Raw genomic sequence first — 18,761 nt, forward strand, 5'->3', positions numbered from 1 at the left:
TCTACTGAAAATGGAAATATATCCAGCTAGACTAGCCCGGTCAACAAATGTAAAATAAAATAAAATAAAATAAAAATAAAATAATTGACAGATTCCAGTCTGTTAGTATGGGGGCATGCCCTCTTTGAAAAAAGTAGCTGCTAGCTGTGTCTCCCAGGATGCGTTCTAGGACCACTTTTCTTTGGTATTTATGTCTCTGATGTCAAGGGCCTCTGAGTGACCAAGTTTACAAATGACTGCAAACTGGGAGTGGTCATTAACTCCCCATATGACTTCCAGATTCATCAGAAGAGGCTAACACTTGCCAATAAGTGGTGCCTGGGCCACAGCGTAAAACTAAATGCCAAGAAATACTTCTTTGGGAAAACCGGGCACTTACGCACCTACCACATAGTTGACATCCCTTTGAAAGCTGTCTCAGTCATCAGGGATCTGAGTACTTTCATTGACAATGAACTAATCTCTGATCACCTGTAACCACTGTTAGGAAATCCTTTTATCTAGCCAGACTAATCACCACGGGTATTTCTTCCAGATTTAAGGAAGTTATCACCTCTCTCTACTCCTCCTTCATCAGGCCCGTATTATTAGAGTATAAATGCTCCTTTGGTATGTACTTATCTAAGCTTATGACTTAGTTTGAGAGACTGCAGCATTTCCTCACTAAGATCAACAAGGATGTGTCTTCTTTGAACTTAGAGCACCTTTAAGCACTCACTCTTTTCATTTCCTACAGACTCTTGAGAAGTAACCTCTCTCTAGTCTATAGAGCCTAAAATGATCCATTTCTATGTGACCTCCTGCATATCTGCAAAACTAGCAACGCGATAAATGCCTTTTTAATTTCTCCAGGTCTTTTGGGCTTCTAATACCATGACAGGAATGGACCCCATTCCTAAGTCAAAGTATGATTAAAGTTCATGAAATTAGTATTGTTTCAATCTTTGATGTTAGCCAATAGTGCTGTTCATAGCACCCACAATGTGCCCAGTACTGACTCCTTGCACAATTCATATGGAGTTATATGTATCAGTAACATATCTAGGTATGATTGTAAATTCTTTTTATTAGACCTGTTGCTCCTACTATTATTGAAACTGTCTGGGTATCCTTCTTCCACATTGCTGTCGCTTTTGCCTGCCTTTTATGACTTTGTGTCTCTCTATACGTAAGACACTGTAGTCACTGGGTATAGTAATTTCAATGATCAATGCTACTTTTGTCTTCTTTTCATGGACTAGTATATCTGGTTTTCCAACATCTATTTATTGAAATGTTGGTAATGGGTGATCCCATGTGATATAAACTTCATCATTTTCTATAATGCTTTGTGGTTCATGTTTCCATGGCTACACAGCTACTTCAGTATTATAATGTTTTCACAATCCCTAGTGCAGCAGTCTTGCCACATTATTATCCCTTTCAGTATACAGGCCCTCTGCCATTAGTGTGCATCACACCCAACAACAAGGTGTGCAACTGTTTCCAATGCTGTTTTACAAAACCTACATCTGTCTGTTTCTCCCACATGTTCAATGGACATGTACGTAGTCCACCATCTTGGGCCACCAATATTAACCTTTTGTCTTTTGGTTTAAATTCAGCTCTCCTTAACCATTCTTGTGTTCGATCCTGATCAACATGAGGTTGTTCCAAGAGTTTTCTATACTTGCAATTATATTTATAAATTTTTCCACATTTCTTGCCTTCTAATCTGATCCTTCACCTTATATTCTTTCTTTTGTTTTTTTTTGGCATATTCAGGTACTACTTGATTTTTATCTACTTCTGGTTTGATTTCCATTCCTCCTTGACACTGATATGGCTTTGCTAAGCTAAGCAGGGAATTCGTCTTAGACTTATTCTGCTCATGTTTCAAAATGTTCACTACATTTGGGTGAGGTTAGCTGATATGCTTGCAGTCCTACAATTGCAGGTCTATACATGTAATCAGTTTTGGGGAAGCCCATACCACCTTCAGAACAGGGAGTATATAGTCTTGGTATGCGCTGATTTTTATAAATTATTTGATGAGCATGAAGAATCTTTGTTTTCTTGTCCAACTGATCCAACTCCTTTTGGGGCCAGTGAATCACTCCAAAACTGTTAAGTTAGGACAGGAAGAGCAAATTGGTTTATATTTTGGAATTTGTTCCTAGATGTCAGCTCGGTTTTCAGTATTAATTTTAGTCTTTGAAAATATTCCTTATTAAGTTTTATTTGCATGTGTTCATGTTTTATTGTTGATCCTTCATCAGTTCCTAGATATTATACACTCCCTCTTGCTCAAGTTCTTTTATATCACATTCCTGTCCCAGGTTGATGTTTTCTTAGTGCTGCAGCTTTCCTGCTTTAAGGGTTGCTTTTGCACATTTATCAAGTCCAAATGACATTCTTATATCAACCACTTGTAGTTGTCATCTGATTAATTGTACAATTTTAAATCATCCAGAAAAGAAGATAAGTTTTTACACTTACTTGTTTTCTGGTAGCCAAATTGTAGCCATGAGCTAATCTATTAAGTAGACAGCTTAGTAGGTTAAGAGCAAGACAAAAGAGCAGCGATGACAGAGAGTCACCCTGGAATATCTCCCTTTGAAGTTTTATCCCTGGAATAATAATTTGGCCTTTATCATGGCTTAACTGCAGAGTGGTTTGCCACTGTTTTGTGATTGCTGTAATGTAATCGATCAGTGTAGGGTGCATTTTATAAATTTTTAAGCACTTTTTTATCCATGAATGATACTGTCAAATGCTTTGTTGTAGTATATCCGTTCCATACTTAGATTCTTCCCCTTGTTATAGTTCTCCATTATAATTTTATTTAACAACAAATGATTCTTTATTCCTTATGACTTTCTTTTGTTACCCTTTTGTTCTATTGCCACAAATGAGTTTTCTTCTAAAACTTATAAACTATAAACTTTGTCTGAATCAACTTCAGTGTACAGTTTATATGTTGTCGGAAGGCAAGTTATTATTCTATAGTTTTTAGACTAGCTTGCAGGTTTGCTCTTAAATGGTAGTATTGTTTTTCCTGTTGTTCACCAGGATGGTGTGTGTTCGGGGTACGCATATGAATAGTTCTTACTCATGTTAAGATGTTAATGCTTTTAGCCCGAAGTTAGGTACTGCATCTGGTCCTGAGGTTTTCTATTTAGGAGCCTTTCTTAAGTTTGTTTCATTTTTTCTGCTTGTTACTTCATCCCATTTCATATCTTGTACGTTTGAACTTCTTATTCTTTGTTTTACTTCTTCTATCCATCCATTCAGCATCTTTGTTATGTATCTATTTCTTCTTTTCTGGTAGTGTTTCAATTCCTTTTGCCTTGTTTCCTAATTCTCTATAAATCCTTTTGGGGTCATCAATAAATTGCTTATTTTGCACTTTTCCTTTATATTTATCTGCATATCTGCTAATTTTTTCTGCGTGTGCTGATATGTTTTGCATATTATTTGCGATAGTGCACAATAAATCCTGATCTGTTCTGATACTGCACATTGTTTTTATCACTTCTATCTTTCTGAGTATTTTTATTGATCTGCTCCCTGTTCTATACTCTTCTAACACTGACACTTCTTAATTGTTTTATAGGTTTCTCTATTCCAGTGTTTCTTAAACTTTTCTGATTGTAGCCCACTTGGACAAAGCACATAACTCAGTGGCCTTCTAGCCCCTTCCATAAATCACATGATTTAAAGATAGGTCATATTTCAAATGAAAATTGGAAGTTGGGATATACTGTGAATAATACCAAGAAGTGATGTAATTGCAAAGTATATAATTATTTATTCATGAAATTAAGTGGGTACATATAAAAAAAATAATAAAAATGCAGCAAACGAGGTGGCTAAACGTAGATACATTTATTGCAGGTACAGGTTAGCGCTTTCACATCAACGATGCTTCTTCAGACTATGAACATCTCACTTCACTGCCTATCTATTTATACACATAAATTCATCAATTAACAAATTATCCAGTCAAGTTCTTAAAGTCAACACCGTACTACTTAAAAATGTATACATACATATCAAAACCAAGCATGAATATATGAGTAAAATGATATTCTAAGAACTATATATACAAATATATATATATATATATATATATATATATATATATATATATATATATTGTTCACACAAAAACACCATAAACGCCACTTCTCCTATTACATTTTCGTCCTGTCAGGACTTCATCAGACAATATTCTGTTTCCAACAACCTGTTTAAGTACTTTCACATACCAATTTAATTAAATTTAATGAATATATATAACATGATTTGATGATTTTGAAATTGTAGGAAGTGTTTTTATTGGTTTATTTTAATTAAATTGGTATGTGAAAGTACTTAAACAGGTTGTTGGAAACAGAATATTGTCTGATGAAGTCCTGACAGGACGAAAACGTAATAGGAGAAGTGGCATTTATGGTGTTTTTGTGTGAACAATAAAAAAGTCTTTCGAATAACTTGGCGAGGTGTTTTTGGCTGGAGGCACTATTTTTACTGGTTTTGGGTTCGTTTTGAGTGCTTCACACACATTTATTCGTTGGTTTATATATATATATATATATATATATATATATATATATATATATATATTTTTTTTTTTTTTTTTTTTGGGGTGGGGTCTACTACTATTCACTGAAAGTACATTTCACTGAAAGTCAAATTAGTGTGCACTTTTCACTGAAAGCTCAATTCACTGAAAACACAATTCACCGAAACACATTTCACTTAAAGTTATATATGGCCTTTTCCCCACTGTAGTGTGACCCTGGAGTTAGTATATATGTAGTAAGGGGGTGTGTGGCTGGCGTAGCCCCCCCACATATTTTAAATATTTTGAACTATATACATGGATACTTGCAGTTGCAATATATTACTGTTCTCTGAAAATAATATCTACTTAAAATGTGTTAAGATGAGCCCCCCACATCCCCCTTACTATATACTAACTCCAGGGTCGCACTACAGTGGGGAAAAGGCCATATATAACTTTAAGTGAAATGTGTTTCAGTGAATTGCGTTTTCAGTGAATTGAGCTTTCAGTGAATTGTGCACAGTCAAATGTGTTTCTGTGAAATGTGCTTTCAGTGAATAGTAGTAGATCCATATATATATATATATATATATATATATATATATATATATATTAATATAATAGTGCACATACATATTAATATAATAGTGCACATAAATATATGCATTCTATTTCAAAGGTCTACCTTTTAGATAAGGCTTAATAGAAGCCCTATCATTAAGGCCTGGGAATTTATCAGCTTGCAGTTCAAGTATTCACTTCAGTTCACGTTGCTTTGTCAAATTTTTTAAATCCCCTAATCTTGGTCTTAATTGTAAACACTCTATAACTCTAAAACTAAATACATGTGTATAACTAAACCTAGCTGAGTGCTTAGCAAGAGCACTTCTCTTTTTTAACTTCTACTTTACTAATCTTCTGTTCTGTGTTCCCTCTTTGCAATTATATTTTTTATTATGGAATTTTCCATATCTGAATGCCTTTGCCTGTATTTCTCTTTGAATATCTTTGGGGCTGCTTTTTTATTGATTAATTTGGCTTTCTCCTTTGCATAATATTGCACCATATCAAATCTCTCTTTCTTTCCCATGTTCATATTTCTTTTTTATACCTTTCAAAAATCTCTAAATTTTCTTATTCATATTTTCACACTTCCTCAGTCACTTCTTTTTTCTAAACTGCCCAAGGTTTCTTGGTCTATGTAATGTTTTTCATGAAAGTGTTGTATTAATGAACACAATTTTGATTTGAAGCTTTTGACATTTTTTTCTTGTACAAGTATTTTTCTTTCTTCTAATTTCTCTCTTAATATTTTTGTGTGACTTCTGTATGGAAATTCTGGGCATCTTACATAGTAGTAACAATACATAATTTCTTTCTTATCCTCAATCATCCATTATCATTTTTTTGTGATTTTAATGGACTACTACATCCTTCTACAACATGGTGGCCATCCTCCCCCTGAGCCTGGCCTAGCCCCATTGTAGGGATATTTTCATGTCTTGAGGATTCTACACTGTCATATCTTCAAGTCCTGGCACCAGTACACCTACTAGGATTAGGCACTTTTTAATCCTGGGTCTTGTGCACCCAGCTATCTTTTCTGTTTTTTAACCTACTTCTGTCCATGATATATGCTGTGTAAAATACAATATATGTATCAGCGTTGTCTTGGTGAGATTTTGTGAAAAGCAGGGTCCACCTCATGAAGGTACTCACCAAGACCTGAGGATGAATTCATTTACCAAGACCTGAGGATGAATTCATTTCCAACAACATCTCTCCATTCAAACCCCATGGAGAGATCCTAATATTCACTGAAACATAAATAGGACCTGATGATGCAATCAGTATATATCCAAAACAATTTATCTTTTATTGAATAGACTTCCTTTTGATATACACCAGAGATGATCCTTTTAAGTCATAATAGAAAATTGCAGATACACCCTGGGTCTTGTGGGTCAAGCCCTCATTGAAAGGGGTCAACACTAGATATAGACTAGTTATGTCAATGGGTGCCTATGATTTGGAATATTGTGGCTGGGCTACTAATGGCCCTTTGAATCAATAATAGCCTAGTATTAATCTTTGAACCTATAATTTCTGAAGCCTTACTTCTACATATTTTTGTATAAGTGATTCCTCTACTTAACACAAAATAATTCTTTGGATCCTCATCACCTCCCCCCACTGACCTCAGCTGTTCTGGAAACACACAAGTTGCCTGAGCCATAACTGGGGCAGAGCTGCCTTGGGTGTAGTGTGGATCAACTGACAGGTGGGAGTGGTGTACAAGTGGAGTACCACTGATGATTTATGAAATCAATTGGCAGGTGGCAGTGGTGCACGAGTGTAGTACCATTGATGATTTATGAAATCGATTGGCAGGTGGCAGTGGTGCATGAGTGCAGTACCACTGATGATTTATGAAATCAAAAAAAGCCAGTCAAAGAAGGAAATAAACACTGCAGCTGTGTGGTAACGTGGAGAAACGTTGTATGGTAAAAAATAAAAAATTATCCATAGATAAGAATACAGTAACTGAATTTTTTATTTAGGCTGTCCTTTTAAGAAAAACTACTTTTATGTTTATTGGATAATTGAGTGTTAATTAATGAACTGGGTATTTAAGTAATGTTTGTGGATTTGTAATGCATTCTGAAGAAGTTTTTACGAAAGCGTGTATGAAGTAAAGTTTATTACGCTATTTGTGTGTACTTGTGGTTTTTACCATACAACGTTTCTCCACGTTACCACTACAGCTGCAGTGTTTATTTCCTTCTTCGACTGGCTTTTTTTGGTTTTGGCGTTTGTGGATTTATTGGGTGATTTATGAAATCAAGTTGACAGATGGCAGTGGTGCACAAGTGTAGTATCACTGATGATTTATGAAATTGATTGGCAGGTGGCAGTGGTGCACAATTGCAGTACCACAGATGATTTATGAAATCAACTGGCAGGTGGCAATGGTGCATGAGTGTAGTGACACTGATGACTTATGAAATCAGTTGACAGATAGCAGTGGTGCACGAGTGTAGTACCACTGATGGTTTATGAAATCGATTGGCAGCTGGCAGTGTGGCAGTGGTGCACGAGTGTAGTACCACTGATGATTTATGAAATCGATTGGCAGGTGACAGTGGTGCACAAGTGCAGTAACATTGATGATTTATGAAAATACTTGGGAGGTGGCAGTGGTGCACGAATGTAGTACCACTGATGATTTATGAAATCAGTTGACAGATGGCAGTGGTGCACGAGTGCAGTACCACTGATGGTTTATGAAATCGACTGATTGGTGGAGTGGTGCACAAGTGTAGTACTGGTGATGATTTATGAAATCAATTGTCAGGTGGCAGTGGTGCACGAGTGTAGTACCACTGATGATTTATGAAATCGATTGGCAGGTGGCAGTGGTGCATGAGTGTAGTACCACTGATGATTTGTGAAATCAATTGGTAGGTGGTAGTGGTGTACAAGTGCAGTATTACTGATGATTTACGAAGTGGCTCAATAAATGACTGCCAGTAATGCATTTGTGGTGTCTTCAGTTTGAAAGTACTGCCCAGGGGGCACATAGCTGTGGTTGTGATGATTTTCCTGTGGTTCCCCCAGAGCCATGAGAAATGGGTGGCAGGTCCCTAAGGTAGTCATACTGCAGGACGGGTGTTTTCTAATATATTACAGGTATGCTAATCTCACCGCACAAACATGATATAAATTGACATCACAATGATCTCTTTTCTCCAGTGCAAAGCATTCACTCCTCACATTGCCATCATTTGATCTGCTTTATATGAACTAATGTGAACTGTTGCTGGGACGGAGTGCAGTGCCTTGCCTGATGTGTCACAGGAAGGTGTGACTTTGTCATTAGACTCTCGTTTCCATCACTCCCCTTTAACTCATCCACTCACTCTCTTTCTCTTTCCACTTTGACATTCTCTACTTTTGTGACCTACACAGCACTAATTCCGTCCATGAGCAACTCTTCTCTACTTTATTATTGTACATGTAATCTGTTTTTTACCTTTTTGTTGACTAAATTCCACTAGACAACTGAACTCTTTATTAATTAAACCTTGTCATGTAAATGTATTAACTGAACTTGCCATATAAATTTATGAATTAAACCTTGCCATATAAAGGAGAAGTACCCAAACAGTTAATTGCATACTTTGTTGTTCTTCTCTTTGTGATTTGCTTTAGTTCCTGGTTATGGCTAGTAGTAGTAGTAGCCACATCAATCTTCATGCCTTGTACCCATGTCCAAAGCCATGCTAGGTTAGTGTTCACATTTGCTCCTTATCCACATCATATTTACAATACACACAGGATTTGTTTAATTAAATATCACCTTTATGAGTATGCCCACATGACATACTTGTAGGCACAGTATTCCAATTACAGCTGTGTGATCAACTTGCTTACCAAAAGTCTCCATATCACTAAACATTGCCTTCTACATACAAATTACCTTTGCCTTTAGAAGTTCCACTTCTTGTATCACATGCATACTTAACAAACATCCGTGCTTACATGGCTTAATGGCAGCCATCTTAATTTCATATTAACTCTTTGCTTTTTTACTAGTGGATCACTTACTTGGAATGTCACCTCACAGAGAGTTTGAATCCATTCATTTTGGACAGCATTATCAGCAGCAAAGACTAACAGCTTATTTGTAGTCTCTAGTAAGAAGGCTGTTGTTTCCTTGGGACTATTGTCACTGATTTCTACTACCCGGATGCAGTCACAGAGGCGGATAACTTTCTTGTTTTCTCCTTTCTTGTTCTTCTCAATTTTTTCAGGACCACTGGCTCCTTCAAAATATTCTAGCCGAGCAATTGAGCAGTTGGTTTCTCTGTACAATACTGCCCAGACCTTCTTCCATTTCTAGAAAGAGAAGAAAAATAAATTCCATTTATAATTAAAAATAATTCCAGTGATAATGAAGATGTGAGGTGCTTTGCTGTATTGGTTTGCTAAAAAATGAGGCAGTAAGAAAAAACATTGAGTAGGTGCTGGTTAATAACTAGCCAGCTATTCCTTCAGGGCATGAGAAGTGCTAGTTACAAGCTTGATAGCTTACAGTGATGGCTAGAATGGATAGTAAAAAGTAACAGTAGGACTCATGTCTCTTATTACTTATACTGGGTGATGCAATATACTTAATCTGGCTGCTATCGATTTCTGTTACAGTACAGGACAGCATTCTGTTGTACATTGAAAGGCAAACTGCCATGCATGAGCAGAGTTTATCTAAGGCATACTTTCATGAATTCATCCAGCAAGAAGTATATACATATCATTATCTGTTTAATCTTTACCGCCAAAACAAAAGGCAGCTTAAAAAATCTACAGCATATTTTGCAGGTAAGAGTATGCATGCAGGCATTGAAACAGAATACTTTAACATTCTGTTGTGGAGTTGCCAAAATAGAACACACTCCTACTATCATAATACCACAGTTTAAAAACAACATATTTTTAATGAAAGCATTAAATTACATAATTTAGAATTACTGTTTCTTGAGCACACATTAGAATTACCAACGGACACTTATTCACCTACACACACTTTACACTTGTTAATAAATTACACTGTCCATTGTTAAGCTCAGCAGTGTCGTGGTTATTTACTGATGTGTATCCTTTATAATGAGTTTTTATTTCTTTCTGCATGCTTCAGCAGGTCTTATGAGGTTAAATAAGTGATTCTTTGCTCATAGTAGGCCGACTGCCCTGAAGGGCTATTTTAGGCCTAGCTAATAACCCGTGGTCAGAATCAAACCCTTAATCTTGTGTCTAGGAGGTGAAGACTGTAACCATTATACCAAACCCAAGTGGTGGGATAAGGCAGATGTAACATATTGGAGGAACCAGGTGTTTCCTGGATCTGCGAAAGTACTTTTTCATGGAGAATGTTGTGGACTTGTGGAATGGACTGCCAGAGTAGCTGATGGAGAAGAAGCCAAAAGAGGCATCCAGAACGGCATGGGATAGGAGTAAGAAGGAAAATGGTGATGCTGAAATGCAAGCAAGGTAAATGTTGAATTTACTTAGAGGACAGTCTAGGCAGGCTTACTGCCGCCTCCTGTCATTAAGCAAGTGTAATAGAATGTGTGCTGTAAGTATTCTGGAACGCGGAATGTAACAATCAAAACTTTCAGGGATTTTATGTAGTTTTTAAAACCAGAATTATAAATATACTGAAAAGTGGGACTGGAATGTTTATTTAATGATTTGCTTAGAATTCCCTCACTCCATCATGCGCCTGACTCATTCTAGCCATATTTAAGCCCAGTCAGTTTTTTGCCCTGTATGTAAATTTGAAATCAGAAACCCTTCCCAAATGCATGTCATTTCCTAATAAAAATTCAGGATAATATTGTGAATGCTTCCCTTTAAAGTAATTAAACTTCCACATCCCTTCCTTTTTATCTTCACACCCTGTAATTTTATACTGCAATGCCTAGAGCTTGAACTGCCTTTTCCAGTTTAATTTTAGCATAATTTATTTATTGCATTTGTTTCCTGGGATCGTCCGATTGGCTAGACAAGTTGCCCGTTTTCTGTGAAGGTCCAGGGGATAAAATGAGTAAACAGTAAAACAGTAGTTTATATATTTTAGACAATAAGCATAAATACATTTTAGGTCAATGTACGTCAGTCACAGTTTAATATTTTTTTTACACCTGATATGGAAATAGTACACAGTAGAACTGATTATTTATGATTGACATATAATGCAGTTTGCTACAAAGCTTTATGGCAGAAGTATTTTTGTAAATTGTGAGGCTGACAATAAGTGAAGGAGATTGTTTGAAGTACAAAGAGCAGAATACAAGATTGTGATTATACCAGGAGGAGTACGAGAGCCATTTAGTGGGTAGAGAGGCTATACAGAGAGCAGAGTGACCCAGGTAATGAGGCTGAGAGGGAGGCGGCATCCCAGGAGAGATGCAAGGTCATAGGCAAGTGTTTTAGCTGATTCTTTAAATATGGGTTGAAAAACTAATTGTTTTCTAATATTCTAAGAGAAAGAAGTATGGAATTCCAGGTTTTATTGAGAGAGGAGGAGTATAAGGTGTCCCGAGCAGTATTGCGTTAGTTACAGTTAGCAACAACTTGTCAAAATACTGTAGAGTTGGAGAATATTGCTTAGACTTGGGCATTTCTCTGGGTCATATATAAGCTTATGTGTTGCAACAAGTTGTGAGCAGATTAAATAGTGCCTTAATTCCAGCCACTGAAGTCACTTTAGTGTAAGGCAGTGATGTGCCCCTTTGCAGTTTTATTATAGCACTGGTCAGATGAGGAGAGTTGATTGGATTGTAAATTGATGAGTATAGGGGACTGCATATAGAAGAGTAGGATGAGAAGGAATGTGGCAATATATATCCTAGCTTTCTCCATTAGCTAAATTTTAGCTATGTAGAGGACTTCCAGTTTTTAATGGGTTTTCTTTACAACCTGTTTTATGCAGTGGTCAAATTTTAAGTTTTCATTAAGGATGACCCCTAGTAATTTGGCATGAGTTGCAATTTGTATCTTGATATTGTTTGATAGAACTGAGGAGGAATTTTTTTGAGGTCAGATAATTGCTTAGGAACAAATGAGTTTGGATTTTTTAGTATTTAGAAGGAGCTGTGAGTCAGTTAGCCAAGTTTGTATCTGTGAGAGAGCTTCTTGGTGTACTATTGTAGTTTAACTATGATTTTGGCAAAGCAGATGATTGTGGAAATCGTATTTATATTGGATGATGGTTGCTGAATGTAAGTCATTAATGAATATATTAAAAAGTAGTGGACCTAATACAGAGACTTTAGAGACTCCTGCTGTTATTGGGAGAAAGGAGGATATTTTTTGCCACTTTACTGCTTGTTGTCTCTTTGAGAGGTAACTGTTAAAACAAGATAGTGGGAGTTTATTAAAGCCTAAAGAAGACATCTTGCATAATAACTTCTGGTGTGACACCATGTCGAAGGCTTTGGACAGATCAAAGAGTATGGAAAAGACAAGGTTACTGCTGTTTCTGCTTTGATTCACTGCTGTAACAAAGCTTAGTATTGCTGTGGTGCTGTTGTGATGTGGACAGAAACCATGCAGTGCAGGGGAAAGTAGGGTTTTTTCAGTACTGTAAGTAGGATCTTGTATAGACTTTTTCCACCCTTATGCAGGGAAAGTATGTAGGATCTTTTCCACAGAGTGGTTGCATAACTTTTTCTTGATAGACTTGTTTGTTAAGACAAAGGATATGCCAGTGCTTCTGCATTTTTTATGTATTCAGCTGGTAGGTTGTCTAGGGCCTCGATGGTGGGTTTCAAAGTTTTAAGTATTTTTCTGATAGTGACGGTTGGGATGAGTTGAAGTTTGAGAACTTGTGAATGAGCTGTGGGGTCTGGAGGTATTATACTAGTTGCAGAATATTTTGGGTTTAAAAGAAGCAACAGAATTTACAAAGTATGAATTAAATTGGTTAGGAATGAAGTCTCCTGGTGCATCTGTTTTGGGGCTTGGTTGATGTCGCTCTTCTTATATACATTAAGAAGACGTTGAGGCGTGGGTGTTCGTTTAAGTAGTTTATTGCATACAAATACATCAGGATGAATGGCAGGAACATTAAATGAGCTGACTGACTGACTGACTACATACTTGCATGCTCACACTCTGACTGCTCACTCCAAATGGCACTCTTGCCTGCACGTGCTCAGTACCCACATGCATGTGCTGACTCACTGGAAAGCTTCTTAAAGGTATATCACACACTCTAATCTACATCCTCCCTCTTTACTGAGCTGTCTCATATAAAGAATGACATTTCAATAGGCATGCAATTATACAGAAACTAATAAAGAAAACAACAGTCATGTCCAGGTTGCCATGTATCTGGAGCTAGGTTTCGAGATGCAACCTGATCTTGTAACATAATAATTAGGAATGGGTTTAGCAACAGGGACAGTCAATGGAGAATGTTCTGCTTGAGGAGTCTCAGGGATTTTCTCAGGAACAGGGATTGTTGACATACCTCTCAACCTGGAAACATCAAAAATCTGGACAAGGCCCATGAAAAATAGGTACAAATCTGTACACTGATTAGCATAAAATTTGCATACATGCTTACGTAACCCTGCCCACTCCAATGGAATTGTAGGATACCAGCTTTCAAACGCAAACTGAAGGACAACCAAAATATGGCACCAGAGTCCCCCTGCAGCCATTCCAATGTTCCACTACCTAGTTTCGCCCCGTTTACAGCACACTTGTTAGACTTAGAGCACATTTTAAATTTATTGTTTGAACATTTTTCCAGTAGGCAATGAAACAAAATGCATGAACCAATAATGACAAAACTACCCAATTCATAACATTTCCATCATAAAAGTCTACTTACACACACACTTTCCTCATCTCTCTCAGCAGCTAAGTTCAAAGTTCCTGTTCTCATCTCTCTCAGCACTGGGGGTATTTATCTATCCAAACTTTTCAACAGCAAATAAATACATTAAAATATCAATCAACTATATTTATCAAAATATCAAACAAATTATAAAAGAAATCCAACTAAAGGTGACAAAATATGTCATGTCCTACTGAGAAATTCAGGATCTTTCTGCTCCCCAACTACAGTTATAATCTTAGTAGCAAAGTCCACAGTAGTATTATCAAATCAAAGCATAAATAATTCATTTTTCTTAGACTTTACTAAAGGAAGCTATGATGCAACAAATGATACATTTGTGAAAACTATTTGGGATACCACCCTCAATGACCCAAATAAATATGTTCAGGATTTAAATGAGGTTGTTTAGCACTGATCACAATGGATCACTTTTAGGCACAGCTCAGGTGAATGCAATCACATCAGTTACAGAGGCAAGTAAAATTAGATAGTAATATTGCACATAGAATAAATCAGAAAGTAATGGACACACTTTCAACAACCATAAGAATATATAAATTATACAATATATACATTGTACTTCCCAAAAAGTTGAAGCCAATGACTCTTACATTCACCCCCCAACAAGAAAGGGACTAGATTGCATTTACAAATTAGAATAAGGCCAGAAAGCCCTACTTTCCTATTACCTACTACTTCTGCAGCTTAAAACAATAAATTATTCAGAAAATTGGTTATAAATTTAGTCAACATTGACTGTAAGTGACAGGAAAAAACTAATTTGTATTGCAATCTGGTTACAATTAACTGTTTACATAATATAGTTAAGTCATAAAAAACACTTAAAAAGTCCACGACAATGTCTCTATAGCTTCCAGTACCTCAGCTTTTGACAAATTTGCACTTGTAAGTAAACTGATTGCTGTGAACATTTTCCTTTTTTTTCATGCAACATCACTTCAGCGGTTTTACGTAAGTTGTACATTACAGTAATGATTAGCTTGCTGATGTAACCCCAGCCTATTGTGGGACTATGCAGCAAAGTATAGTGAGAAAAAGTAGGAATTGATCAAGGAATCACTCTAGCTTACAGAAGTGACTGCATTTGCAGGTTACTGACAAGAGAGAACTAGCTTATCAAAGAAAGGGAAAATATACGATAAAATGAATTTAAGAAAGGCAAAGGTACAGAAGGACCAAGTTAGAAAATTTCTAATTAACCAGCCTTGCTGGTCAGTGTTTTAGATTACTGCCATGCAAAAATAATCTACAAAGAATAAGAATAATATTAATAAGTAAAAAAATATACTGAAAAACATAGCAAGGGTCTAATAAAAATGTTCTCTTTGCATTTTCTAGCTGAAGTCAGAAGGACTAGCCACTTTTCCCTCTTTTAAGTAAAAACAGTGAAACTAAGTGCAGTAAACACTTAAATTAGAAGCAAAATGGTGACACATAGTACAGGCACATGAATCTTATAAATAACAAAAGCTATGAAATCTAGGACTGGCTCATAGTACATGAGCTGAGCACCCAACTACACTGCAGGTAACCTATGCTCAGGAAAGATCCCACAACAGAGACAGATCTGATAAGGAATTGGGGCAGCTAAGTTCAAAGTTCCTTGTCTCGTCGTCTCTCTCAGCAGCTAAGTCAAAAGTTCCATGTCTCATCTCTCAGCAGCTAAGTTCCTTGTCTCACACACTTTCCTCGTCTCTCTGTCACACACACACACACACACACACACACACACACACACACACACACACACACACACACACACACACACACACACACACTTTCCTCGTCTCTCTCAGCAGCTAAGTTCATTTGCTACACACAAGTTCCATTTGCTTGTCTTACCTAGCTCCATTCTCTCACTCGCAGCACTTGCGGCAGCTCATTCCCAGCTCGTCTCACTCGCGGCAGCAAAATTCCACCATTCCCAGCTTGTTTCTCTTCTTCCATTCTCACTTGCGGCAGCTAGGCACCAGAAATGCTCGCATGCACGTTATTGTTTGAGCTAGCTGAGCTCAATTCCGACAGGTTAGCAGGCCGTTTCACAGAGCTGACGTCATCACCAATGCGATGACATCAGCTCAAAAAGCCAGGGGGGAAGATTTAAAAAAAACAGCCCGGGAAATTGGAAATGAAGGGGTGCCACTCGGGAATCGTGGCACCCCATGTTTTAGACCCCAAAACTCGGCAAAAACCGAGTAATTCGGGACGGTTGGGAGGTCTGATTGCTGATGGAATGTTCTCTGGAACAGGAACATTGGACAAGTCACTCTGAGAACTAGAGTCTTTTTAACAGGCAAGATGCTGTAACACTGGTTCAAGATACTGGTAACAAATCCTTCTGATTTCATCTGAATTCCACTCCTTGTGATTCCACAATGTACGATCTCGGTTCTTGACACAAACTTTTCACAAATCCAATGTGATCAAAACCTTTTGATGTCTGCATCCTCACTATCTCCCCTTTTTGTAAAGAACAGTGTGGTTTTCTGGTTTTATCATAGTAAGACGTCTGGGACAAACACTTTTTCAACAATTGGGCTTTTACTACTTTGTTGTTTTTGGTACTTGGAGCCAATAAATTACTGCAGATTGGTTGTGTGGTTCTGGTTTGTCTCGATATAAGTCTCTGGGCAGTTGCACCAAGATGATTATCACAAGGAATGTTTCTGAGATTTAGCAAGTTTAGAAAAACATCAGTATTTTCACATCTGGATTTTTCTAACAGCTGTTTTGCACTTTGAACTGCTTGTTCAGCCAAGCTGTTTGACTGAGGGTATTCAGGACTACTCGTAATATGAACAAAGTCACACTCTTCAGCAAATTTCTTGAACTGCTGACTTGTAAACTGTGCACCATTGTCAGAAATAACTCTATGCGGACTACCATGGGCAGAAAAATGTCACTTCAACAATGTAGTAATGACAGCACTGGAAGTTAGGTTGAGAAGTAGGTCAATCTCAAACCAATTTGAATAAGAGTCTACTAACGCCAAGTAATGTTGACCATTCCACTCAAACACCAAGTTAGTTCAGGAATCTGGCTTAACTGGACTGGATTTTTCTGTTGATGTAGCTTTGTACTATTACATACTGAGCAAGATGAAAGTACTTTCTCAATGTTTCTTGACATAGAAGGCCAAAATACTAGACCTCTCAACCTTCTTTTGGTAGAATCCGTTCCTGGGTGGCCATGATGCAAGATCTTAATATACTCTTGTTGCAAAAATTTTGGAACAATCACCTTAGGACCTGTCATGACAATACCATTGTCTGACAAAATCTCATCTCTGTTTGGAAAATAAGGTTGCACTTCTACTGGTAAACAAGATTGCTTTGAAGACCATCCTCAAATGATAAAGTGGTTGAGCTTCTGGAGAATTGGATCTGAAGCTGTGTGAGTTCTGAGCTCATCAAGACATGTGGAAGGAAACATTCTCACTTCTATATCCTCAGAATCAAGTTGTTCATTGTCATGCTGTTCTGTGTTTTTTTTCTGGGCAATCTGGATAAGGTATCATTGAGATAAAGAAGTTTGCCTTTTCTGTAGACAAGATTGAAATTGTACTTTTGCAATTTGAGCATCATACATTGCAGTCTAGCTGGAGCTGTATGCATAAGCTTTCTCAAAATAGTGACTAGAGGTTGGTGGTCAGTTTCGATCTGGATAGATCAACCATAAATATAATCATGGAACTTCGAACATGCAAGCACAATTGCCAAAAGCTCTTTCTCAATCTGAGCATTTTGTATCTCAGTTTGGGTAAGAGTTCTCGATGCATAGGCTACTAGTCTACCCTCTTGAAGAATGACTGTACCTATACCAAACTTAGAAACATCACAGGAAAGAGTAACTGGTTTGTGAACATCGTAGCAGCTGAGAGTTGGTGGGTTGGGAATTTTCTGTTTTAGGACATCAAATACTCTTTAGTGCTGTTCTGACCATGACCAAATTACATCTTTGCGTGTCAGCTCTCTGAGCGGTGATGAAAGTTGGCTTAAATCAGGAATAAACTTGCCTAAATCGTTGACCATGCCAAGAAAAGATTGTAGGGCTTGAACATTGTCTAGAATTGGCATCTCGAGAATTGCTGTTTGCTTGGAAGGATCTGGTCATAAGCCTGAACTGGTAAACAAGTGACCAACATAAGTAACTTCTCATAGCCTGAACTTGTACTTCTGAGGATTCAGCTTAAGATTCACTTCACATGCTCTATCCAGAACATTCTTGAGGTTTCTGTCATGTTCGGCTTCACCATTGCCTCCCACTAGAATATCATCTACTGTAATAGCACATGGATAGCCCCAGAAAATTTGCTCCATCACACACTGAAAGACTTCACTGGCAGAATTTATTCCAAATAGCATTCTCAGCGATCTGTATCTTCCAAATGGTGTACCAAATGTGGTTAGCAATGAAGATTTTCAGTCAAGCAAAGAGGAATGCTTTACATCTAAGACGGAAAAAAACAGAGTTTGGCATGAGGGCAGTGACTTCTTCGACTGTGCGCATTGGATGATGAGACCCTTTTAATGCTTTGTTCAGATCTCTTGGATCAATACATATTCTGATATCGTCTGAGCTTTTCTTATGAGCTACCACCATGGAGGATACCCATTCAGTAGGTTCTTCTACTGGACAAATTACTCCTAGCTGCACCATTTTGTCTAGCTTGGCTTTGACTCTGTTCTCTATAGCTACTGGAGCCTTCCATGCTGGTCAGACCTCTGGGTCTAACTTCATAGAGTACACAACTGGTAGTTTGCCTAGTTTGTCTGCAACAAT

The 18,761-nt window shown here is 37.3% G+C and overlaps 1 protein-coding gene across 1 annotated transcript in view; it reads right to left on the minus strand.

The window, feature by feature from the left end:
• DOK2 (docking protein 2) overlaps window positions 1-18,761 on the minus strand; it is an 816,359-nt gene that overhangs the window by 582,257 nt on the left and 215,341 nt on the right. Inside the window, exon 2 of the mRNA XM_044082956.1 lies at window positions 9,158-9,448. Within this exon, the coding sequence (XP_043938891.1) occupies window positions 9,158-9,448 (291 nt within the window). The remainder of the gene's footprint in view (window positions 1-9,157; window positions 9,449-18,761) is intronic.

The sequence above is a fragment of the Protopterus annectens genome, chromosome 9.part0, assembly GCF_019279795.1.
Source record: "Protopterus annectens isolate FY-2018-M chromosome 9.part0, PAN1.0, whole genome shotgun sequence".
NCBI classification, from domain to species: domain Eukaryota; kingdom Metazoa; phylum Chordata; order Ceratodontiformes; family Protopteridae; genus Protopterus; species Protopterus annectens.